The sequence below is a fragment of the Alternaria dauci genome, chromosome 1 (genome assembly GCF_042100115.1).
Source record: "Alternaria dauci strain A2016 chromosome 1, whole genome shotgun sequence".
NCBI classification, from domain to species: domain Eukaryota; kingdom Fungi; phylum Ascomycota; class Dothideomycetes; order Pleosporales; family Pleosporaceae; genus Alternaria; species Alternaria dauci.
Genome location: NC_091272.1, coordinates 743,320 through 768,982, shown reverse-complemented (window position 1 = coordinate 768,982; position 25,663 = coordinate 743,320). Strand labels below are relative to the sequence as shown.

The window sequence follows — 25,663 nt, the reverse complement described above, 5'->3', positions numbered from 1 at the left end:
CGAGGTTGATGACGGCTTTAGAGCTATTGGGCGTGTAGAGCAGGCTTCGGTGATAGCTGTAGAGACGGGGCTGTTCTTGAAGAACCGTGGCTGCGATGATGTCGTCCAGGATAAGAAGGGCAGAGGAGAAGCGAAATGCGGCTTGCTCCGCGATGGGGGCTTGAAACATCTCGGCTGGATCGATCAGTGTGGTAGGGTTCAGACGATCCATGACTGCGTTGAAGCTTGCGCTGGGACATACTGGTGTCATGGCGTCGACGCTCTCAAGAAGCTGACTGAAGATTGCCAGCGCGGCGTTCAAGTGTGCCTGGCAGTTGTTGAAGCTCAGAACGGCGACTTCAAACCTTTGCACTTGCATGATGCTCGCCAGGATGCGCACCGTACTGTGCAAATGCTCCATTACTCCAGCATCACTAATGATCTTTAGTGATGATCTCAGTACCTCGAAAGCATCCCTCATCTGCTCGAGAACCTTCTCCCAGTCCACCGTCTCTTGTGCCAGCGACAGAAAATACGAGCTTTGGCATAAAAGTGCTTGCTTCACGACCGGGCTGCTGATCATCATCTCCAGGATCCATGCTCGGCCACCCTGCAGTAGCGATGGACGGTAGAACGGAAACAAGAACGGAAACAGATTTTCGAGGTAGAACATGACGAGCATCGCGTCGGAACGGCCAATCGTCCAACGCTCCCGTGTCTCCCTGCCCGCGAGCGTGCAATCTAGGCCCCTCTGGCACAACCTCGTCAACGAATGGGGACATGTTCCCCCGCTGTCAACTGGCAAGTCGCACATTGCAGGCGCTAGAGCCCCTGGTGTCTTCGGCGGCAGCATGACCCAGTCTCCGTTGATCAGCGTTGCGGGCGATACGCGGTCACCACTACTCGAACACGGTGCGCTACGACGACGGTGAGCATTCTCTTTGACTTCCAGTTTGAGTGTCTCAGCCATTTCTTCTTGCTTGGCGCCGCCATCCATCCATTCTGGCTTCACAAGGCCGAAGTGACAGGCGATCATGAGAGACGAGCATACGTCACAGATTGGGCGCTTCTCGTCACATTTTTTGCGGCGAAGGCGGCACGTCCAGCAGCCTGTGAAGCTGCGGATCGTGTGAGTTTCCATAGCTGTGTTCGTCTTGTTGCCCCGAGTATGTTCATCCACCTGAGCTTGGTGCGATTATCGTCATGGAGCCTTTGTCTTGCAGTGAAGAATAAGGACTTGGAGAGCCAGATGGGCAAGTCTCATGGTCCAGGGCCGGAAGTAGAGCTAGAGCTTGATTGTCAATGTGGCGGGTTTGGCAGTTAGGCGGCAGGTAACACAAAGAGTGGGGCTGTTTGAGCCAGCTCATACGCTGCATGTGAACATCACAACATACGAAGGACTTGTGGGATCATCCCGTAAGCACTAATATATCCAAGTGCGAATAATTGGCTCGGTTCGGGCGGACTGAGAACTATTCAGCCACGTGTAGGTTGACCCTCGATTCACATCTTTGAGAGCTTCCGATCGAACGATCACGATTTCTGAACCAGCAGGTACTACAAGCTCTGAATCGACTCGGACGCATGAATTCAATCTCCCCGAGGCTCCTAATGCACGGCAACGATCGAAACGCCCTCTTCTGGTAGTGGCACAACTTCCTTTCAGAAAGTTCCAAACTTTTAATCGGACGAAAACGTCGCCCGTCTTAGACATGCCGTCACCGAAGTGTACCGTCACTTTATTGTCAGCTTCCTTGGTCTTCACTGGCTGCTTGCCGTGCTTGATGTCAATCCTCTGGAGTGGCCAGTTCTTTGTCTGGTTGGCGCGCACGGTCTTCCCGCTCCGGTCACTGATGACGCCAGCACGCATTTCGGGCCTAGAGACATCATAGAATACGCATTGGGCCAGAAGATCTAGAAGAAGTAAATGGCTCGTCTGATCGACCAGGCCTATCACCGCAGCCATCGACTCCGCTAGGTCTGCCAGTGGTGGCACAAAGAGCAACCCACTACGCATGGCAGGGCACAACTTGCCCAATCAGACGATTGTGTCCACTCCCACCCGGCTACCTAGATGTCCTCGATATCTGAGTGAACCGCCCATCATTCCTTTTTCAGTGAACGCCTGATCAGTTGTATGGATTACTATCCCATAACCTGAAGTATGTGCAGGCAAACCGTGTTGATGTGGAGGTTGGAGTGGAGGTTGTCCTTAACTCGACCCTCTGCCTGGGATGGTCTTGCACCCAAAAACTGTTGCAAAACACTACTCACACAACAGTCAGGGCTGGAGGCAGCATGTAGGGATGACTCTTGCAGTCACTGCTGCTCGCCGTGCATCTTCAGGAAACATCGGCCATTGTAATGCCGAAACTCCGACTTCGCTCTTAGAAATATCCGACTATCGATTGGTACGCTCATCTCTCCCAGAGCCGCTTCGAGTCGTACTACGAACCCATCAAGGCGGAGCTGGTACGAGCGTAATACATTTTTACCGCGTCCTGCACCATGGCGCCCACGTTGCACCGAAAGCGTTGTCGCTTCGGATGCCGGCCGGCCGTCTGGCCATATATTCGGTCTGCACATCAGGCAGGGTGGGATGTCAGCGTTGCACCCGCGCGGTTCCTGCACCCGATGCGGGCCGTTGCAGGATCTGCACTTACGGACACTACGGTAGTTTCCGTTTGATAGCTTGCATTTCTTATCTTCCACCCGCAACTGTAGTTCCCGATTAGAAAGCATAAGATGACTGCAGATGAATGCTGTGTAACTATACATGGAGTTCCGGACCAAACACTGATCGAGCCCGATGATCATTTGGACGCAACATGAACGCTGAACCGTCGTCGGACTGACGTACACATCAGACCACGTCGGACGAACACAAATCGTTCGGTGCTGACGGAAATATGATTTCCGGAACCATGCGCACACGTCGCACATTGCGCCATCGGTGAATGTCATCACGCAAGCGACAATCTATGAAGAGGCGGTCGTGTTCGTGGAGCCTGCTTGAGCTTATGCTCACCTCTCCGTTGAAAACCTTGATTGCAAGAATTCAGCAATCACCACTTTTGCAGCCAAACCAATGCCGAATGCAACCTTCTAAAAGTAGCGTATTCATCGTTCTCCCCAACTTGAGCGGGAACTACTCGCAAAGATAGGTCTCTCGCCCCAGAATATGACTTCAAAATGCTAATCGAACGAATAGAATGCACGGACAGTGTCGATAGTGGACTTCATGGTCTCCAATCAGAAGTCCAGGATAGGCACGCTGCTGTAGGAGATAAGGCGACACCAATAAGCTGGCGTTCCAGTACACACGAAAGAAAGAATCTGTATTTCGGCATTGAGTACATGTGGTTCTTCAACCCGAGCGGCTCCTAGGCCAGTGCAGCACCAATGATACCGTGGCAAAGCTCATGGTTGTACACGATACAATCCTTGACAACCAAGCCAACATCCGCCAGCAATTCGTCCCACTCCTTCCTCATCCGTTCACGTGCGCCGCAGGCACCCAACATCACCAGGTCCAATGAAGCGGCAAAGGACGGAATTCCCGCTTCTGGCAATATCATATCGTTGATCAGAATCACAGACTCAGCACTCATCGCCGATTTGATCTGGCGCAGGATCTGCTTCGATTTATCATCGTTCCAGTTATGAAGAATCCACCCGAGATGATAGAACTTGGCGCCTGAACAAGTTTTAGCATGTCATCTCCCGTTTTAGAGCCATCTTACGCATACCTTTGATCGGCTGAGGCTGGAAGAAGTCGTGACCGATAGCTTCAACACCAGGGGTCTTCAAAGCATGGCTGAGCGTATCCGGCAGATCTTGCAAGATGATTCGACCGGGGATGTCAGGAAAGCGTTTCCTGAACATCGCACAGTAGTGCCCGACGTTCCCACCAATATCCACGAACACTGGCAGCTCGGGATTCCAGTCTTTCAGCTGGCGTCGAATGGGGTACTCGTCCAACCAGCGACCACGGACGCCCTGCTCCATAGCCATGTAGCTGATGAGAGCACCCATTTGCAGTGGGTTATTGGCGAACCAGGCGTACGTATCCAACTCCGTGTTGTACGCGTGTTGGAAAACAGTGTTTTTGCCATCGGTAACATCCTGATATTTGTTGGCGCGCAGAAACGCAGGCATTTCCTGAAACAGAGGACCGCAGTTCTCGAAGCTTAAAGAGCGGTCAAATCACACGAACGGATAGAGCAAAGGTTGGATAGATCGCTTACAAGTGGGTCACAATCTTTTCAGCTTCTGGAGTCGCCAGGTTTCGGCTTTTCTTGCTGGCTTCGAATTGGTCTACACCAGTTTCATGGACAAGTCCCACCGACGCCATGTATCTAAGTAGACGCCCTGATATACACGATTAGCATCGCGTCTCAACAGGGCGAAAAGTTCATCCCAAGGCGTACCGAGGGTAATTGGGTTGGCGTTCGTCACATTCTGCAAGTCCTGGAGGCTCTTTGGACCAGATTTTGTCAGGGTGTCGAATATCTTCAAATCCTGTCCGATACGTGCAGCTGAAGACTGCAAGGGCTGAACGGTGATCAGTGATCAGTGACTAAGCAGCGAATGCACCCGAGGAGCGGCTCTTACATAAAGAGCTCTGCGAGGAGCAAGTATTAGTTTTTCGTGTCATGCTCATAAGAGGATCAAAGGCTTACATGCGCGTTGCTGTCTCTTCTGGTGTTTCTAGACCAACGATCATCTCGTGTAATTCGCGAAGGAGGACTTTTCGAGCATCGCCATGAGCTGACGTCAGGAGCTGCCTCACTTGTTCCATGAGAGTGTAGGCAACCATGATTTGATTAGTTGATTAAGAATGATAAGCAAATAGTAGGTTGCACGACGAATTGAAGGGAAACTGATGAAGTAATGGGACTCTCATTTATAGAAAACATCGACATGCCATGGGCAAGCTGACGTTAGTCTCGTGGGGGGTTGCCTTTACGTTTTCCCAGTCATATTTCACTGTACTTGGAGAATTACTATCGCCGAAGCTGACAGCCCTCACCAAAGACGTGAGTGGATGTGTCTTAGTAAAGCGAGACATACACGGGCAGAGACCAAGAGGTAGAGACTCGGCATTTGCTGAGTTCAGCAAAGCGTTCTCAGGCAGCCCGTGCCGTGTGCTTATCTTCTCGCTTTTGTGGCTGCAGCATGCATATGGCGCCTGGATATGCGCAAAAATGTACATAATTTTGTACTTTGGCGTCTGTACAGCTTTAGTTTACACCGATACTAAAGTCTGTGCAACGTCAGTGGATGTCAGCCAACTTGTCAGATCCTGCAGTAAGAGACAAGAACAGATACATGCCAATCTGACTGCAGGAACGCCACTATCAAAAGGCAGAGGTACATGGTGTATGCGTTGGTCGCATCATGATTGTAGCTACATGCATCTGAGGTTTCATGGTGGGACAGTCTACAGCCACATGTAGGTTGCACATCCCCACGTTGCTACATCCGTTGATATGAGCCGCGACAAAACCTCACCGCTGTCATTAAATGCTTATTCATAAAAGTGGCTCGGGGTTGAGTTGCGTGGGTTGATTACCCATAAGCAACCTCATCAAACCAGAAGGCTTCGTTCAGACATCTGCAGAAGAAAGGACGGTTGCTAGTACTAGCTCTTTGGAACGTCCACTGCACGCCTCTATGAGGTATTTACGCACCTCGTATATGTGTAAGCGCCCACTGAAAGAAGCCTTCTATACTTACCATCATAATAAGAAGAACTCATCCTAAAGGTACACATTATGACTTTTCTGTCCGAACTGTGACGTAACTGCGTCTACGTTAACGGTTGATGAGTGTTCCACGGCAATCACTCAATGAAAGCGAGTCTCTTCGCCGTTGGGGCCTTTGCGGGATCTTGACACTAGGAATGTCAGCTGAAGCAAGCATATAGACACGGCTCAGTGGGACAACCACAGTCCCGACTCTCCCACGCTGCCAAGCGGCTTATCTTAAGCTAATACTCCCATTCATGCATGAGTTGACCGATCTTTTGGCTATCGGATCGGTCCGTAGCCCGAGAAGAGGCGTAAATCGTTCGTTGTCACACTCGAGAAGAGGATAGCAAGCAGCGTCATATCAGACTTGTTGACCGCCGGGTCTGACATACCAAGTCCCCTCGGACCGGAGTCTTGTACCCAGAAAGGCATGATACGCCATCTGAAACTGCGGATATGGCTGATACCAGTGGTGTGAGGTCCCGTTTTGTTGAGAAGCCAAAGGGCTGATGGATGCTTGTATCGGGTTGGATGGGTATGATCCATGGCATAAATAGATATGTCGACAAACGAACATCCTTTCAACGCTCTTTACTCATCCTGTATCATCACCTTTCGTTGGACCCGGAACATGTCCAACATGACACGGGCCAAGGTACTTTACTTCTCTGGAGAGATACCCCAAGGGGATCCGGAGGGCGACCAGCGAGATCTGTTCAGGAAGCTGCACCTACTCAGCAAGGAGAGGAATTATCCAATCCTTGCCTTGTTTCTCGAAACCATCACAGAGGCCTTGAAGAAGGAGCGGCATCGACTGACCCGCGCCCAAAGAGACTTGATACCGACCTTCGAGAGTATCTTGGACTTGACTGATCATGTCGTTGAGCTCAGGAAAACGTCTCTTGGTGGAGCGGTTGAGCGAGTGCTGGTCCTCGCCTTTCAACTTGGAAGCTTCATTGCGTAGGTATCTCCGACAGCTCTTATCACTCCAACTATTAATGCAAGATAGATACCACGAAGCTCATCCCCTCGAATATAATTTCCAGCCGTCAGATACCTTCCTCATTGCGAGAGGCCCGGGTATGCTATCCGCAGCAGCTGTTGCACTCTGCCCGAGCGTATCTATGATCCCGAGCATCGCTGGAGATATCGCCAGGGTGGCGTTTCGGTTTGGAGTTGTCGTTGATCAAGTCTGCCGATCATTGGAGATTTCACCCGATGAGATCAACGCTGCTGGGGCCTGGATATACTGCGTGTACGGTGTCGACCCGTCTGAGGCTCAAGAAGCAGTCGTACGATTCAATGTCGAGAAGGTATGTCAGTTTCCAATGTTGTTTTCAATTCGGACGTTTCCGAGGTTGGGTCGGAGACTTGGCACACCAGTGCCGAGCTCCACTTTTCGCAGCCAGCAGTTCTATTGGTTGTCACCTCGGCTGCTCATCTCCTCGTCATCTCCGCTTCGCGTCATTGCATCCTTCCCACCCCCTCCTTGATCTGCCTATCCAGATTGCTTGTCGCAGCGGCGTTCTGTCTCATATCCAATTCTGCCCTAGGCATACATCGTCATAGGGAAAGATTCGCCTCAAACTTTGTACTGATATGTATTCTAGGCGTATGCTGAGACAAGCGTGGCGTCGGTCTTCAACGACGATGGCAAGTCTGTCAGCATTGGCGGTCCACCGTCAACGCTCAAAACCCTCTTCGCAGAATGTGAATTCTTCAAGCATACGAGGAATGTACCGATGAAGAAAGTGCAAGGGATGTGGCATACAGGCAAGGTCTACGGCGTAGAGCATGTACAGCAAATCGTCCCGGATATCGATGGGAAACATCGATTGCATCTTCCATTGTTCTCCCCAGTGACAGGACAACCGCTCGAAGCAGCGAATGCCAAGAACCTGCTCGAGCAGATCATGGAAGAAATGCTCACGCAAAGAATACGCTGGGATCGAACTATTCAGAACGTCACCGAACGGCTGAAACAGGTCTCGCCTGATTGCACCCAACTGCTCGCTATACAACCGTCGCAATATGTCGAGAGCTTGCTTGCGCAATGGAAAGCCGACATTCCCACTGCCACACATACCACAGAAGACATGATGTCGGCAATCATGAATCTGCCCCTTGGAAGCAGTCCTGCAAAAGATGCGAAGTCATCCAAAATCGCTGTTGTGGGTATGGCATGCCGTTTTCCAGGAGGTGCCGATGATACAGAAAGATTCTGGGAGCTGTTGGTAAAAGGTCATGACGTCCACAGACCTGTTCCTCCAGATCGGTTCAACGTTGATACTCATGTGGACCCATTAGGGAAAGCTCCGAACACGTCCAAAACACCATACGGGTGTTTTGTAGATAACCCAGGTCTTTTTGATGCCATGTTCTTCGGTATGTCACCACGGGAGGCCGAACAAACAGATCCGATGCAGCGACTTGCCCTTGTCACTGCTTATGAGGCTTTGGAAAACTCAGGCTATGTGCATGGTCGCGGTATACACGCGCGACGTGTAGGTACCTTCTACGGACAGGCCAGCGACGACTACCGCGAGGTCAACTCTGGACAAGACGTTGGTACTTACTTCATCCCCGGAGGATGTAGGGCATTTGGTCCTGGTCGCATTAATTACTTCTTCAAGTTCTGGGGTCCGAGTTTCAGTGTCGACACTGCGTGCTCTTCTAGCCTGGCGGCGATACAAGCTGCATGCACTTCTTTGTGGAGTGGGGATGTCGATATGGCAATTACTGGAGGCATGAACATCATCACCAACTCTGATGTCTATGCCGGCCTTAGCAATGGCCACTTTCTCTCCCCTACTGGCGGATGCAAGACGTGGGATGAAGGGGCTGATGGATATTGTCGTGCTGACGGTGTTGGTAGCGTAGTCTTGAAACGACTGGAAGACGCCGAGGCTGATAACGACAATATCCTCGGAGTTGTTCTCGCTGCAGCTACTGATCACTCTGCTGAGGCAGTCTCCATCACACATCCCCACGATGTTGCGCAGGCCCATCTGTACACTCAAGTTGCCAGAAGAGCTGGTATTGACCCCTTGGCGGTTGGGTATGTTGAGATGCACGGCACAGGCACTCAGGCAGGTGACGGTAACGAGATGAGATCGGTCACAAACGTATTTGCCCCGTCTACTGGCCATATTCGACGTCCAGACTCACCTCTCCACATCGGTACTGTCAAGTCCAACATGGGCCATGGAGAGGCCGCTGCTGGTATCATGGCCTTCATCAAGACAATGCTGGTCTTCCAAAAAGGCATCATTCCTCCTCATATTGGCATCAAGTCTCGATTCAATCCAGCACTTCCACAAGATTTAACCAAAAGAAACGTGGTCATCCCCAAAACAGTGGCTACTTGGGCCCCGAATAGCGATAGAAAACGGCTGGCCATGGTGAACAACTTCGGAGCGGCGGGAGGAAATACGTCTCTCATCGTGGAAGAGCCGACGCCACGACCGAAGAAGGGTGATGATACACGCAAAACACATGTCATCGCCGTGTCTGCGAAGACAGCTTACTCTCTGCAGGAAAACCTCAAAGCTCTCGTTGACTTCATTGAGACACGACCAGAGCTTTCAGTTGCAGACTTGGCTTACACCCTGTCGGCTCGGAAGAACCACTACAACTATCGGGTTTCTGTTCTTGCGTCTTCCACAGCCGAAGCAGCTTCGTCGCTTCGCCCTCATATCAAAAACTCACTGTCCCAGACTCCGCACTCAGGCAAACAACCTCCCGTCGCATTCGCATTCACTGGGCAGGGTATCTTCTACATTGGGATCGGCGCTCAGTTGTATCGAGACTCTCAGGAGTTCCGTCAACACGTTGACCGACTGGACAGCCTGGTACGACGACAAGAGTTTACGTCTTTCTTGCCCATAGTTACTGGAACTGTTCAGCCACAGGATGTCTCGATGGTCACGATGAACCTTGCCATACTCTGCGTGGAGATTGCTCTAGCGCGACTTTGGGAATCATTTGGAATCAAGCCAAGCGTTGTCATTGGCCACAGCTTGGGTGAATACGCAGCTTTGGCGGTAGCTGGCGTTCTCTCCGAAAGCGGTGCCATATTCCTTGTCGGTACCCGCGCTATGCTTCTGAGTTCCAAGTGCACTGCTCGCACACATGGAATGCTGTCAGTGCGAGCTTCAGTATCAGACGTCAAACGTGTCGGAGGTGGCATTCCTTTCGAGATCTCCTGTATCAACGGCCCAAGCGAAACAGTTCTTGGGGGCACGCTTCCGAACATGGAGGCTCTCTCGGCTACCTTGCAAGCTGCGGGTTACAGGACCTTCCCTTTGGATCTCCCTCATGCCTACCATACGTCTCAGATGGACATCCTCATGGATGAGCTGGTCAGACAAACAAGAACGGTTGTCTGCACTGCGACAACGATTCCTGTCATTTCGCCTCGATATGCGAAAGTCTTGACATCTCAAGACGCAATCGATGTTTCATATTTGGTCGGTGCAACCCGTGAGACGGTCGACTTTGTCGGTGCCCTCAACAACGCCTGGGAGACTGGTGTAGTCGGTGAGTCTACTATCTGGCTGGAGATGGGCCACCATCCTACGTGCTGTGGTTTCATCAGCCGAACACTGCCTTCCACCCGCATGGCACTTCCAAGTCTACAGCGCGACAATGATAATTGGTCGACACTGGCCAAATCACTATGCATGTTGTATAGTGCAGGCGTGCATATCGACTGGAACGAATATCATCGTCCCTTCGAGCAGGCGCTTCGACTGGTCGATGCTCCAACCTACGCTTGGACCGACAAGAATTATTGGATCCAGTATCGCGGGGACTGGAATCTAACCAAAGGCCGGGTGGTGCCTGAATCGGAGTCTGCATCTGCTCCAGCACCGACGGTGAAAGGATTCCAAACGTCTAGTATCCATCGACTTACATCGGAGCACTACACCGAATCAAAAGCAACCTTGTCGGCAGAGAGTAGCATCACTGATCCTTCGCTTCAAGGCGTGGTCGATGGACACGCGATGAATGGCTATGGGGTAGCTTCGTCTGTAAGTGATTTCTATATCCTAGCGTATGTGCATAGATCAAGCAGCCTCTAACAATGCACAGTTCCTTCATGCGGAGATGGCGTTCACGCTGGCGAAACGTATCAGTGACAAGAGCTTCGCAACTGCGGTCTCTTTTGGTATCAACGTAGCCGACTTTGAGTATCACGAGCCTGTAGTCAAGCTCATCGACACGAGCCAACCGCAGCCAATCGTCGTCTCTGCCGAGGCTGACTTGGAAAAGATGGAAGTGCAGATGAAATGGTTCAACCCTGCCAAAGACATTTGGTACTGCCATGCCACCGTCTTCTATGAGGATCCTACATCCTGGTTGTCTACATGGTCTCGCTCTGCCAAACTGGTCACTAGCCGTATCGACGCCCTCAACGACATGGCCGCCACTGGCAAAGCTAGCAAACTCACGACCGACCTTGCCTACAGCCTCTTTGGCAAGCTTGTTGGTTACTCCAAGCTTTACCAGACCATGCAATCAGTGATTCTCAACGAGGATGAGGCAATGGCCGAGGTGCAGTTTCCAGACGATACTGCCGGCAGTTGGACCGTCCCACCTCACTTCATCGACGGTCTTATCTCTCTGTCGGGTTTCGTGTTGAACGGCGGTACCCACTTTGACAATACGAACAACTTCTTCATCACTCCATCCTGGAAGTCGATGCGCTTTGTGCGGCCACTGACTCCGGGCAGACGCTATATAGCCTATGTCAGGATGGTGCCTTCTGACAACCACTCTTTTGTCGGCGACGTGTACGTCTTGCAAGGCTCAGAAATTGTTGGAGTTGTTGAGGCGATCCTGTTCCTACAGTGGCCACGAGTGATGCTCAATCGCTTCTTCAGGCCTGCTGATGCCACGACCAAGCCAGCGGCAAAGGTGCCCGAGAAGAGCGAGCCTCCAGCGCGTCCCAAGTCCAAGCAACATCAGGCGCCACGCCCAAAACCTGCTCCAACACCACCCAGCCCGAGGCCGGGCTCTGAACACTCGGACTCATCTGGGGTGATGATTTCCCGACCCGGAGGATACTCGTCCTCGGGCGAAGATGTGGGAGCATCAGCCACTCCGGCCACTGGCACGAGTAGTGCTACAGACAAAGCGTTGGCCTTGGTTGCGGAAGAACTTGCTGTCGACATTGGCCTGCTTACAGATGACGCTCATATTGCCGACTTGGGACTTGACTCGCTCATGTCGCTGGTCATGTCTCAAAGATTGCGCGAGGAACTGGGCTTGGAGATCCGAGATGCTTTTTTCCTGGAGGTTGACACGGTTGGGGACTTCAAGAGGTTGATTCAGTAATTGTAGACCTGGCTGTTGTAGATTCGGCTTTTGTAGACTTGGCTGTTGTGCGTTTTTGCTTGTTCGTGGGTAGAGTAGCGGGATCGAATCACACTCTTTTGCCTAGTCTGCATGAAATCCTGGTACACGTAGCAGCTTCTGCTTGAGGTATAGCATGTGGGTGAATCGATTTCCCAATCTCGTTAACCATCACTAGGTGGTGTAGTCATGGCCAACGGAATTGCATCGCCGGTACGCCAATATACGGCAGCGAAGACGACAACACCAGAAGAGCGCAGGCGTGTGAGGAGAAGAACTTTGGATTGCGTTACATAACGGAAGGGGATATCTGGAAACATTGCGTATAGTCATAAGCCGTCATGTACAAGGAACAAATAAGCCGCCGTACGAACGCCGAATCATTTACAGGAAACCTGTTGCCTGCATACCTCCCAACAATACCAACCAGACAGAAATGATCAATTTACCGTTGTGGATATTGTTGCCCATACACCGGGTATGGTGGATTGTTTCCATACTGCTGCTGTGCCCGAGCGTAATCCTGCGGATTGTATGTGTATGCTTGCTGGCTTTTATGGTCGCTCTCTCGGCGCTGCCTGACGTTGTGCTCTTCCTTGGTCTCCTCCATTGTTGGCAACTCGGCCGCAAAAGCCTTTTGCTCTAACCCGGGTGACCGCATACCCTCTGACGGCGCATAGGAGCTCGGCCGTGAACTCACGGTGCTGTGCGATGCCGTCGACCAGCGCACATCTTGCTGCTGAGGCGAGTATTGCGACGGCTCGGAGGCGGTGGACGTGCGGTTCTGGGTGGGGTGCAGGAAGGAGGGGGATGGCTGGGGGTGGTAGAAGTCGCCTGGGAGTTCCATGACTACGTCGTTGGTTCCTAGGAGCTGCTTGGGTGGCACGGGTGGACCATGCTGGCTGTCCGGCTGTGCGTACTGTTGGCTCTGCCTGTGCGGCGACGTGGGCATCTGGTAGGGCTGGGTTGGGGATGGCTTTGGCGACCTGTAATCGTGCGCTGAACGATCTGCTGGGTTGACAGTCTTCAGCCGCCCGTTCTCCATCATGGCGTGCAATGCGCCCGAGTCGAGTAATTCGGCCTTTTTGACCAGGCGCTCTACCATGATCTTGGCGGCTGCCTTCATCTCCTTCTTGACAAAGCTGAGCATGGTGACGTTGCACTTGATCTCGACATCCTCGCGTATGTAGAGGCCCTCGGGCGGCGCACCGGAGCCCAGCTCTTTGGGCTCGGGTGGTTCACCAGGCTGGTTTCCGCAAATCTGCCACTTGTTGCGCAGGTCGACGTTGGCAGGCGCATAAGTGTGTGTCTGCAGGCCAAAGGGCAGGTCGTGGAAGACGCCGCGGAACTTGATTGCGCCGCTACCCATCTTGCCGATGCCGGGTATGTACTGGATGCGCTGCGATATCTCGTACCATGTTGAGTAGAATTCGTCTGCTGGGGCGTCGCGCGGGGCTTTGATGGGCTCGTGGCCGGTGACGAGCGGGTTCAGCTCGATGATTTCGCCGTGGCTGTGGAGAAAGTCGATTGCGAGCTGGCGCGGGATGTACGAGGGAATGGGTGTGATGTTGACGTACTGCGCCTTCTTGCGCATCATGTTCATGGCGGGCGATCAAGGTCGAGTAGGGCCGATATGGCGAGGTGAGGACTCTTGCACAATTGCTTGGGGATGCAACTCGAGAAAAGAGAGGGCGCCGCGCCGGTGCGAATGGGCAAGTGATAAGGATGCTGCTGACGGCACCCCTGCTTGCCCAAGTAGCCTGGCATGCTCTGGGCCGGCTGCTCAACACACAGCCCAAGATCGTCCTGGCGAAACGCGTCATGCACGTGCGCGTGATGTCAGAAACACCAAAGATGCGCATGCCCTCTTCTTTTGCCTCATGTGTTGCTACCACTCACGACTTTGCGAGCGCGCGTTGCTCGCACTGTTTTGCCCATACCATCCATCATTATCGTCGTCGCGACCTCGTAGGGCGACTGGCGCCCGCTGTGGAGACGCCTAATTATAGGCTTGGTGCGCGCCGTCTGTCAGCCCTTTGCAGGTGGGGGCCGGAAAGTCTGGTCTGAACTCTATCATTCCACCGCCAACAGGCCGCACACCTCCATGACTGATGAGCATTGGGCTCACAAGACGCTGCCAGCGCAAATGCTCGTGTCGTGTATCCCTCTCGTTGCTTTTGCTCAACCCCGGAATTGTCGCCATCCGAAGACATAGCGTTTTCTACGCCAAGTTGTACCTACCGCTGGGCATCCGAGGGGCTGAGTCCGACATGATTAATTGCTCCATCGCCTGCTAGCTCCAATCTGCATCCGTGTGGCGACAAACCTACCAAAGCTGAGGTCGCTTGGGCCAAGTTGACATCCTCGACCTGGCGGCATCAACGGTTTCGAGAATAACCAGGCCTGAGGCATCTTGTCTTAAGAACCCCTGCATACAGTTGTAGCCAAGGTATGGAAAACCACCGGCCATTTTCCCGCGAGCAAAGCAGCTGCTTCGCATTGATCAAGAGTCCAAAGTGTACATTCTTTTGACGATCGTGCTCGTCGTCTCGGTGGTACTTGTCGCAGCCGGAATAGGAGAGACATACGGCCAAGACGAGGGGCATCGAAGCTTGATGAATCGGTGCGAGAGCGCGACTGCGTCCGTCGGTTGTGCGAACAAGGTGTGCAGCATCGTGGTCATCGCTCCCCGACCCGTCATAAGAAGAAGATGAGGAGTCGCTGCCTTTATACCTGTTGCCGCCTGTGACGCTTGTTCGGCTTCCGAGGCAGAAATTATTGCAACTCAACCGTGGTTCGCGCCGGGTAGTCTGCGCGCCATCAACTCATGCCGTAACGCTCCCTTGAGAGCGTCGACTCAATCATCAAATTGGACATGATGACGGGTGTTGAAAAGAGGTTTCGGGAGACTGGAAGAGGTGGTTGCGGAGTCGCTCTTGACCATGTCAACAGGGCAGTTTCGTCGACCGCATCGTGTTCCATGACCAAGTCGTGTTACCGCCGACCCATTCCAGCGGAGACCACGCATATCGTCCCTACATGGCTACCGACCTTTGGCAAAGTCTCAATGGCCGATGATGACTTGAGGTAGACCAATTTGGTACGCTTTCCAGCTTGGAAAAGTACAAAACTGACAAGTAAGAGCGCCTTTCCACTGTACCACTACCCCTTCATGACCTCACTGCGCTAGGCGATGCCTATAACTTTTGTGATTTACTACCAGAACGAGCAGGACGAACGAAGACTGTATAGTATAATCGTACACGGGAAAGAGCCAGCTACAGGGTCGTCCGCCCAGTAGTTTCATTGGCTTATGCCACCGGATTGTCTGCGTCAGTTAACCAAAAGAGCTAGATTTGGATCAACTTGCTATCACAAAGGTCTTAGCTAAGACCCTTGTGAACTGCTACTAGAGAGCCCGAGTTGATCCTGGAGTCTTGGAATCTATGCTCGCGCCCACTATCATGTCAGGTGCAACCTTATGCTGAACGACGTGTTACCTTCCTCTTGCGATCCTTAGACTGTTCAAGGTAGAGCTCATCACCCATCTGCTCAGCTACAGTTGCGTACAGACCGTAGTGTAGGATACCAAAGGCATCACGACCTAGGCAAAGTAGTCTGCACCGTCCAGTGCTATACCCTGCGACATCCTAGCCCTACCTTGAGTTTCCCATAACAGCCAACTGTAGGTAGTCTTCAAACAAACACATTACACAGTAGCAGATCAACAAATAACAAAGGGAGACATAGAGTTGTTTATAAGAATCTCATCGAAGCTTCCACAGCGACAAATGACACTTACCGGGGCTAAGAGTAGTAGGCATGCGCAGTGGGAAGGAAGTCTTGCGTTTCGATAAAGTGAAGGCGTGTAATGCCCTTCTCGTGTTGTCCTGGAATAAGACAAAAGAAAAGGTATGAAAAAATGGTGAGCATCGTGAGTCGAACTCACTTTGTCCCTGCTGAGGACCAGAAAAGATAAAAGAAAAAGGGGGGCCAATGAAGGTTCAAAGGGCGTTGGGAGATTTCCGTTTCTGCTAGCCATGCGTGGCTTTTGCATAGCTAGTTATGAGCGCCATTACTATCAATTTGTCACGCCTTGAAAAATGCCGTTTGGAATTGTATGATGTTTGCCATTCACCTCAACTTCTCAATTCGGGCAATGGTGCCTGCTAATGTCTTGGCGCACCAACAAACGCGTCCGTATAGCGGCTGGCCCCACACAACAGTACACAACAGTACACACGCTCACCCAATCCTACTGCTACAAGTGGTCACACCCTGTATACAACCCCGACATGATGGTATACAAGGGCTCTGAAAGCTTCGCGCATGTCCCAAGCGATCCGCCGAAGCGTTTCGACGCTGCAGCGCGCCGCTGTAAGTCTTCATCCTCTTTTGTTGCCGCGGTATTGCTGCGTTGTATGCTCTACGATTGCTGATCAAGACAGCATCAATGCCTTCAATCGGCGGCACTCACTCCGCGCTTCCCGACTCATCCGCTACGATCCCCACCTTGTCTTCTGATATTGTGCCTCCAGGCGTCCACACCACCAAGAAGCGCAAGCTGGAAGATACTGGCACGGATCTCAAACACGGTGGCCAAGGCAAGGAGGTGCTTCCTTCCACTGAACCGACCAACAAGGCTCCCAGCAACTGGGAAATGGCATATCGCCAGGCCAACGTAGCCTACATCAAGTTGAAGGGTAAGCTCGCTGCGAGGGACGCAAAGCTTCTGCAAAAGGACGCCGGAATCCATCAACTAGAGGGTCAGATCAACGGTCTCAAGCAAGTTGTCAATCAACGCGACCAAACTGTCAACGACCTTCAACTCGAAATCGAGAACCTCAAGATCAAGACTGTGGAAATGAAGACCTATAATTATTGTCTCCGCCACCTCATTGCCAACATCCCCGCAGAGCAACGTCCAAGCGTATCTGACCATGTACTCTTTGTCGACAAGTCTGAGGCTTACATGAGCCGCGCATCTTCCTAAAGATTGAGAGAGTCCTTGATGTCGGCGCCTGGTGGATGACCTTTGGGAGATCCTGTCGGGTACATGGCGTCAGCTATGTAATGATTGGATGATGGAAGATTCGTGTGTCTCGGTGTCTTGTACCCCCTCTTTCTGATAGAGAGGCTATACAGATAACATATCAAGTACACGTAATACTAAGCCATAACAACGTCCAATACCCTCGCCCCACCTTTCCCGTGTCTGACTCTCTTCACCTCGACCCATCCGTCAGCCTCAACTCTCACAATCTTTCCATCGATACATATACGTCTCCATCTACCGTCCTGCTCTTTGCCCTCAAACTCGATCCTCAGTCCATCAATGCTCTGATACCTCAGATCCTCCTCCTGTACATGCAAGCCTCCCTGGTACGCTTTACCCATGATACCCACGACCTCGTCCCCACTCCTCGGTCCAAAATGCACAAGGTGCATAGAACCATCAAGCGGCTTACTAGCAGGCGATATGCAGAACGGCTGTTCGAGATGCGAGACCATGGTTGCCAGAACATACATGTGTTCTTGTTCCGGCAAAGCAACCCAATCAGCACCGTCCTGGAGAATCGAGATCTTGCCTTTGTACGGGTGTGGTGGCGAGCCATCCGCAGGATACAAGGCCTCCTTTGCAGCCATCTTGAAGCGCTCAACGCCATGTTTGCGGTACTCGGCTGTATCACTATCGCCCACGAGAGACGCGTGCATGCCCCAGCTAGCTACCACTGCGCCGTGAAGGATACCATTGCCCTGCTCGTCCTTGGGTAATTCTTCTTCTTTTCGGGCTTCGTCAGCGAGAAGACGTGCGCCGGGGGAGAATGTAGCCGTAAATGTGGGCAGGGGCTTTGTTTTCCATGCCCCGAGGGCGGGTAGGCCCCATGTGTTCTTTCCTCCAGCGTTGATGGAGTGGTATAGCGCATTCGCCGTCCCTAAGGGCAGAAGCACGACTTCAGGTGGGACGTATGCTTGCGGGTTTGGCGTCTTGGATGAGAGGCCGTTCACAAGATCTACGATACCGCCGTCTCCTGAGAGAAGAATGATGCGTATTGGTCTACTCTGGTTGGCAGCTGGGAAGAACACTCGGTCTGTGAGTTGCAAGATGCTGGTTGCTGACTCGGTAGTATGTATGCTCATCCGATTTACCACATCCACGTCGTAAATGCCTTCGAGGATTGGACGTACGACATTGGAGAAGAAGACTTCTGCGCTCCGGTCACCGGAGCCAACGGATAGGACGATGTGTGTTTCGCGCTGTTGGGTTGAGTCTTCCGGAGGCTGCGGGACGAGAGGTTGTTTGGACACATTGAGCAAAAAGGGTGGTTTTGTGGCATCCTTGTGCTCCTGCAATGTAATGACGGCTTTGGAGTGGTTATCGGTACATTTCGCTTCGAAGACGATCTTGCTGTGGGGCTCTCCAATAGCTGATGAACTCATGCTGAGGGCCTAGTGTAATGAATGACCCAGGTTGTCTTGCTCATATGTACAAGACGGCCAGAGAGGAACCGGAGGATATCAGATTTCACCGTGGATCGTAAGAAAAGACTGACGATGGGTTAGATTTGGGACATGGAAGACTGATGGTGCAATCTCATTACCTGCAGCGCCATGCGTTCCCACCGGGCGTACATGGATAGACGTTGGCCCAATGGCGCAATCGGCGGATCCCACCATCCCCATTTTTTTGTTTACAGATACGCTAGTCCGTGTGCGTCATGTTCCATAACGTTACTATCTTGAGACGAAAAGCAGACATTAATCTGAAACATATCTGGCCGACCAAAATTCCGCGAAAGGGGCCAGGTCACGCAGCGTGTGAGTATTGATACCACGGGCATCATTGCAAGGCATTGCTTCCCTGGACTGACAACTGTCAAACTCAGGCAGCGGCAACAGCACGTGTTACGTCATCACTTGGCAATACGAAGCAGCCCGGGCTAGAGGGACTCAGCCGCGCCTGTCAGCTACACCAACAAATCGACATTGCGGCGCAGACAGCCGACGTCGCATACTACACACGTCGGGGTGATACCTAATTCCTGAGCTCCTGCACCCACACTTTGGAGCCACGACTCTCTGTCACACCGACAGCGAACCCGTCGAATTCCGCGCAATCGCGACTCCGCCGCCCAAACCGCACATGCGACATTAATACCGGCCCCCAACACACTCGATACCACCACCGCCAACATGAACGGCTGGCTAGTCTTCATCATAATTCTGCTGCTGCTGCTCTCAATCTCCTACTTTGGGTGGTACTTCTACGCCCGGTGGAACGCATCCCGCAATGGCCTACCACCGCCCTCGATGAACCCCATGGTAGCCTTCAGCCGCTCCTCTTCCTCTAGCGCTGCAGCTTCAAACTACCCTGGGCCTGCGCCCACGGGCATCAAAGGCTGGTTCGACACCCAGGTGCGCAAATTCAAGAACAGGAACAACCGGTACACGACGGGTAGCGGCTACGAGGACGCAGGCTACAGCGGCGAACGAGGCGTCGGCGGAGGCCGCGGCGCAGGGAGTCGCCTCGACCCCGATGAAGCCTGGAGTTCGCGCGTCGGCGACGAGGCATACTATGAAGAGCAGGAACTCGGTCTCCACGAACCCGCGTCTACCCATGGTCAAACCGCGAACCCGTATGCAAACCCTACCCCATACAACAACACCGCCGAGCCGACTCGTGGACGCAGCCGCACGCGAGACTCCTACGATGAACATCTCGATGCGCAGAGTGCCAGGAATCCTTTCGGCGATGACAATGCGGCGAGTCTGAGGGGCGTCAGCCCAAGGCCGGTGCTAGATGCCGATACGAGTTATCGGGGTGGTGCCACGGCGACCATGCCGAGCGCGCCCAAGCACAAGAAGCCGGGCAGTGTGGACAGCCTGGACAACAGTCCCACGGAGAGCCGGAGAAGTGTGTTCAGGGAGGGGTTATAGACTGACCACGTTGATGTAGTGAAGAAAGGGAAGAATAGCTTTTTCTGATACTTTATTTGTATTAGGGTAGGCCCGATCTTCCCAACGAGGTATGTAACCTCACGATTGGGATTTGAATGATATTTCGTTATATTTCATGCTGGACAAACAGTCATCTACGCTACATTTGATATGACGATGCTAGCATTTGTTGGTTAAGCTCACGGCTCCCACTGCTCTTGATGTTGTTATCTATACCCCCCGAAGAAACGCCGTCAGGAAGTCATACCAACAATGATCAGCAGATCAGACAAACGCGACAAGGTTACTCCATTCTTCGTAGGCCTGTGTGCTGTACTTTACTACATTGCTCGACTCATTCGTTCAGATTGCGACTTCGTTTCATCCAGACGTTACTAGATCAATTAACCATGTATATTTGTCAAGACCGGCGTATCCAGCGGAAGGAAGCGGGATGGCTGTGGAACCGGCGAAGATGCTCAGTGCAGCACTTCGACACTAACGGCCGCTCACTGTAGTTTAAACTGACGTCACAGTATAAAAGACACTCACCGTAACACTACCTACGGGTGTATCATGCGCGGTCTGTGCGCGAATACGCGGTCACGTAGACTTATAGCCCATCTACCTGGACTTCCATTCCATCAACAACAAACTAACACCTAGCCTTTGCATTTGATCTTGGAACGAACAAGCTAACTCGACCCCTACACTGACAAGAGTAGGCACCTCGCGGCAGTCCAATATGCGAGACGAAGGACTACGACGAGGCCCGTATGGTCCAAACAAGCCTCCACCACCCCCCGCCGCTCCTCCGCCAGATGCTCATGAAGATTGGCGAGCGGAAGGTCGAGGTCGTCCGAACCGGAGAGCACGACAGCGCAGTTACGCAAAAGCTGAGGCAGCGCTTCGTGTGACTGAGCAACAGCGTAGACGCAGTCGTTCGCCTGTCCGTGAGCAAGAGCGTATGAGAGGTCGTTCGCCTGCTCGCCATCGAGACTATCGTGATGACTTGCCGCGCCACCGAGAGCGAACGCCGACGCGTCACGAACCCGTGAGGACACCGCCTCGTAGAGAAGATCGAAGAGATGAGGGTATACGATGCTTTGCTTGCAATGTGCCAGGTTTGTTGCTACCGTAGTCCACTGATACACGATTGCTAAGTGTTGAGAAGGCCATAGAGCCGCTGATTGCAATCTTGCTCCCCACTTTGGCAAGAAGGCCTGTTTCCGGTGTGGAGAGGAAGGGCACGTCGCCCGCGCCTGCAAGATACGCGTTGACCAGGTCAAGACCAAAGCTGAGGCTGCTGTCGACAACTCGAATGGCGGCTTCAACGGAAACCACAACAACAACCGTGGCGAAGAGATGAGGTTGTCTCCGCTGGACCAGGCTACCGCTGACGGCCATGTGTCCGCCAACAGGCGGTATTCCAAAGAGCAGTTGAGCGTCTCGCAATCATGTGGCAGATACAACGTTGAAGATGAGGTAGACTGGGGCGACGATGATGACGATGCTCCGACCAAGTACGAGAAACCAAATCAGTATAGCGTCCACCCGCAGCGTGAGGCCATGGTCCAGGAGCCTTACCTAGGCCTTCCGCATTTCGAAAACGCCGCTGTCGACGAAGTACCTCCGACAGTACAAGATCTCCGCGGCTACGACTACCGCATCAAACTCATGTACGAAAGCAAGCCCAAGAGCCAGCGGTTCCTCAACGGTGGCAATGGCAAGGTCGCTCCAGGACTGTACGGATCCGAGCAGCGCCATGACCTAGGACTCTGCTTCGCTACCTTCCTCACGCGTAAGCTTTGCAAGATGGGAACCAGTTGTCCCTGGCGTCACCATCCCCTGTCCAATGCGGAGAAGGCCTGGATCATTGAGTATGGCAAGAAGAAGGGCAAAGAGTTCATCGATAACAACGACAGGTGGTGGTCCTACCCGGAGGTAAGTCATGCCATGTTGCGTATATCTTAGACTTTGCTAATCATGACAAGGTACCGGTTCCAGGAGCTAATATGCACGGCCTTGGCGACAAGGACGCATAGGTGTAGGTGATGGCCACCCGGAGTCCATTCGTTGGTGGAAGCGGTGGTTGAAAGGATGGTTGAATGAAGTTGAGGCAGCAGTTGAATATACAAGTTTGGAGGCTTTGGCATGGCTGCAAAGGGGGTTACAGCAGGGCGCCACCTCGTATATGATACCACCCTCGCATATCGTCAGCACCCTGCAGTGCGACGAGCATCATGTTAGCGAACACGTCCAAGTCATCTGGCTGTGCAATGTTCAAGACGTCCGTGAAGTCTAGTTCTTTGACGACAAAGTGATTCTTGTCGTTCCAAGCCATGGCAAAATCGAAGGCGTTGGTCGCTCTCCACAAGTGTGCTGAAAGTGTGACGATATTTCCAAGAGAAGCGTTGTGGGAGCAAGTTCTCATTTGACCGCTGAACAAAGCCCACATGATTGCTATTTGAAAGGCACACAGAACCGACCTTCGGGCTGACTCCCGGAAAATGTACGATTTCCACGCCAATCGAGCAACAGTGCTGGGATATAGTGGGATAGTCCCAGGTATTTCACCCTCTTCAGCTGCCAGAGGTATTAGAACGGAGCCCATGTACTCGAGGCAAGGCAGTAGGGTATCAGCTAGTGCCCAGAGACGTATCTCTCCGCTAGAGAACAGCATAGCCTGATATAGCATAAGAGCTTGTGTACGAGCAAGGATCTCAATTGGTGTAGTTGGCATGGTACTGTTAACAAGCTCTTCAGCGCGGCTGGTGATGTACCGTGCGACATGCTCAGCATTGGCGTCGTTCATAGTAATGTAAAGAGCACACGCGGCATGCGCGTCTTGAAGTGATCTCGGCATGGACTCCTCATAGAGCATTGGGTGCGCCCATGGTGTACAGGCTTGCTCTACCATCATCTTGGGCGCGAGTTTAATATGTTCAAAAGAGTACTCTACTCTGGACTTCGCGTAGGGTGAAAGATGGGCTGGTGTGAAGGGCTTTCTGACTGGCACAGAGACTCCTTGCAAAGCTGTTCGATTCAGTTGGTTGGACTGCAAGTCCAGCATCTCCGAAAGCGTGTCCAGAGAATTTGCGCTGGTGCAGAAGTCGAAGCCCAACATAGCTGCAGTGGGACTTGTTGGCATGGTAGGCAGGTCGAAATCGAATGCAACTTCTTCGTTGACTAGATCTGTTATTTCCACCGATGTTTGTGAGGGTCGCACACCTGCAGGCACTTCGACTGCGTTAGTTTGTGGAATTGCAGCTTGCGAACCAGGCCGCAGTGGATAGACACATGTAAGGTGCTGTCTAGTACATCGTGCACAGTAAGGCTGTTCCAGACCGCACCTGCGTTTTGCTTTTGCGCACTCTGCGCAAGACTTTTGCCTGCCCTGGGGATTCGTGGTGCGCGTTCGATCTGCTGGCATGTCTGATGCATTGATTGTGGAAGAAGGGGGTGAGCCTTGCTGCGCCACCACCGTTACTGCCTGTCTTCCGCGTTAGTCAGCAATAGTGGGACGCCTTATCCAAGCTCGGACGACTCCTGACTCTCACGCACGTGCTCTCCACGACGTCGAAATAATGAGGATTCCCGTAGGGTCCCCCTTTTGATACACGTAAGGTACCAATCCGATATTTGAGACTACTGCTTTGTTCGACGGAGCGATGACCTAATCTCCGCTTGCGGAGGCGACTGCGGACTTCCGACCTGCGTGACAACTCCCTTGGCTGGTCGCCGTCATATCTAAGTGCATGACGCGTTCTCCTACGATCAGAAGCTGCGCTGTTTCGTAGTTTACATGTTATCATTGGGTCAACAACAGATCCCAGTTGAACCATTCAGTCCCTCCATGCTCATGGCAAAGCAGCCTGCAGAAACATCACAGAAGCCGAGGCGATCATACCTGGGTTCATCCAATTAGGTTCGTCGTCGAGATTAGCGAGAAGTTGACTATAGCTGCGGGTGTTCAAGCTGGAGAACAGTGAAGAGCCGAAGCCGTCTGCCGACCAACTCCATAGCATTTAGAGCAGGAAAAGGGAGGTCTTGTAAAGCAAATTTATTAACTGCTTCACTAGTTGCGAGCATCGACGCGACCACATATCAAATCGAACGATCAACTTCAGCAACGCCATTATCTTGCGTATTATTACCGACGACCGCAGGGTCGATGCAGTTCCCAGTCATTGCCGTCAGCAAAACTGGAGTATTTGAATCAAATTTCCCAGCACTGCTTTGTCTTGGGCCCTACCACCTCCAGGGATGAAATTTCCCCTGGTTGACCGAGCATGCCGTCGCGAGTTACCCAGACTTCAACTTTTCAACTTGTGAACGTCCTTCTCAAAGCCCTCTGTACCAACGTTTCCACCGGTATACCGCGTATGCTGCGGCAAACATCGTCAAAAACATGGCGTCGGAAGCCGCTCGCTTGACCTTTTCAGCAACCGCCTTCAATGGCGCGCCGTTTCCCGGAAGGACCATCGCACGCTGTGACTGACTTTTCCATCTCTTCCAAACTGTAGCGAGACCTACCATGAGGGCTGTTGATCCAACCCAGACCCCTCCGAAGATAATTCCTGCGCCATAGCCGCCCATCATAGCACTAGTGCAAGTGGCGAAGATCGAACCCACGACGACGTTGCCGATTCCTGCTTGGATGGCCGCTGCTGTACTGCCTATGATATATCAGTACTCGCCCATGCACGATGGACCTGATGGCATAACATACCAGCGACAATACCACCTGTCCCGAAACCTATCGCCAGCAATGCTATTGCCGAAGATAAAAGCGCAACCAGCGGCACAAGGATCACTGCAGCCTCCCAAGGGTGTTGCTTGATCCATGCGCCGACCGCCTTCGCTACACTCATCACTCTAAGCCGCTTGACCTTCTCGATAGTAATGATAACAGCATCTCTTGCTTGTGCGATGAGAGCGGTGGCTTTGTCCGCAACGACTCTGCAGACGGCGCTGATGAAGCCATTCGACTGCACTGGGGTAGCATTGCGCCTGGGCGAAGCTTCCGGTGTTTCCTCGTCCTCTGAAAAGCTGTCCTCTGATCCTTGCTCTTCCCCATCTTCGGCGGACTCAGGTCGATCATGTTCGAGGTGCTCGTCCGCGTTGTCGCTGCCCTTTTTGTCTTCCTTTGTCTTATCCGTCCCCTGTTCAGCTTCCGGCTGCTGATCCGGGGCTGACGTTCTTCTAATGGCGGCGAGGATAGCGCGCGACCATCGAGTCATCGGCGGGTCGTGTTCGATGCTGACTGACGGGTCAAAAGTAATGGTGCTGAGGATGGTCGTTCACTCGGTGTTGGAATGAACGCGTCGCAAGAGCTAAGTCACTACCTGTTTGACCGTTGGACGCGCTAGCTGTGTCCAACAAGGAATAGCCGAATCTGTCCTCGCGGTGAAGCACTCTGGGATTTCACCGCCCAGCAAGGAAGGTGCTTCTCGAAACACCTCCTAACCGGATATAGCAATGCTCGAAAGCAAAATACCCTAGGCCGAAAAGCAGACTGGACTCTACGTGTGAGTTCGCGTCATAATCGTCAATGAGACATCGTAGATTGCGATATGGCAAGCATTCAAGCATTTGCTCCCTCCAAGACTAGAGATTTACCCTCAGACTGAGTA

The 25,663-nt window shown here is 52.6% G+C and overlaps 6 protein-coding genes across 6 annotated transcripts; 3 read left to right on the top strand and 3 right to left on the bottom strand.

The window, feature by feature from the left end:
• Nucleotides 1-3,362: 3,362 nt before the first annotated feature.
• Nucleotides 3,363-4,798, bottom strand: ACET3X_000233 (uncharacterized protein; the record flags this gene model as incomplete). Its single annotated transcript, XM_069447506.1, has 6 exons — nt 3,363-3,676; nt 3,729-4,168; nt 4,227-4,350; nt 4,410-4,533; nt 4,594-4,603; nt 4,662-4,798. 6 exons carry the CDS (start codon nt 4,796-4,798, stop codon nt 3,363-3,365), a joined length of 1,149 nt encoding a protein of 382 aa, XP_069310475.1.
• A 1,565-nt stretch (nt 4,799-6,363) lies between these two features.
• Nucleotides 6,364-12,071, top strand: ACET3X_000232 (uncharacterized protein; the record flags this gene model as incomplete). The annotated part of the gene is made up of 4 exons (XM_069447505.1): nt 6,364-6,692; nt 6,742-7,045; nt 7,343-10,765; nt 10,827-12,071. The coding sequence occupies 4 exons, from the start codon at nt 6,364-6,366 to the stop codon at nt 12,069-12,071; spliced, it is 5,301 nt and encodes a 1,766-aa protein (XP_069310474.1).
• A 463-nt stretch (nt 12,072-12,534) lies between these two features.
• ACET3X_000231 (uncharacterized protein) lies at nt 12,535-13,692 on the bottom strand (the record flags this gene model as incomplete). Its single annotated transcript, XM_069447504.1, has 1 exon — nt 12,535-13,692. One exon carries the CDS (start codon nt 13,690-13,692, stop codon nt 12,535-12,537), a length of 1,158 nt encoding a protein of 385 aa, XP_069310473.1.
• Nucleotides 13,693-16,384: 2,692 nt separating this feature from the next.
• On the top strand, nt 16,385-17,082 carry ACET3X_000230 (uncharacterized protein; the record flags this gene model as incomplete). Its single annotated transcript, XM_069447503.1, has 2 exons — nt 16,385-16,466; nt 16,538-17,082. 2 exons carry the CDS (start codon nt 16,385-16,387, stop codon nt 17,080-17,082), a joined length of 627 nt encoding a protein of 208 aa, XP_069310472.1.
• A 176-nt stretch (nt 17,083-17,258) lies between these two features.
• ACET3X_000229 (uncharacterized protein) lies at nt 17,259-18,530 on the bottom strand (the record flags this gene model as incomplete). Its single annotated transcript, XM_069447501.1, has 1 exon — nt 17,259-18,530. The coding sequence occupies one exon, from the start codon at nt 18,528-18,530 to the stop codon at nt 17,259-17,261; it is 1,272 nt and encodes a 423-aa protein (XP_069310471.1).
• A 753-nt stretch (nt 18,531-19,283) lies between these two features.
• Nucleotides 19,284-22,072, top strand: ACET3X_000228 (uncharacterized protein; the record flags this gene model as incomplete). The annotated part of the gene is made up of 3 exons (XM_069447500.1): nt 19,284-20,004; nt 21,202-21,971; nt 22,022-22,072. The coding sequence occupies 3 exons, from the start codon at nt 19,284-19,286 to the stop codon at nt 22,070-22,072; spliced, it is 1,542 nt and encodes a 513-aa protein (XP_069310470.1).
• Nucleotides 22,073-25,663: the final 3,591 nt, after the last annotated feature.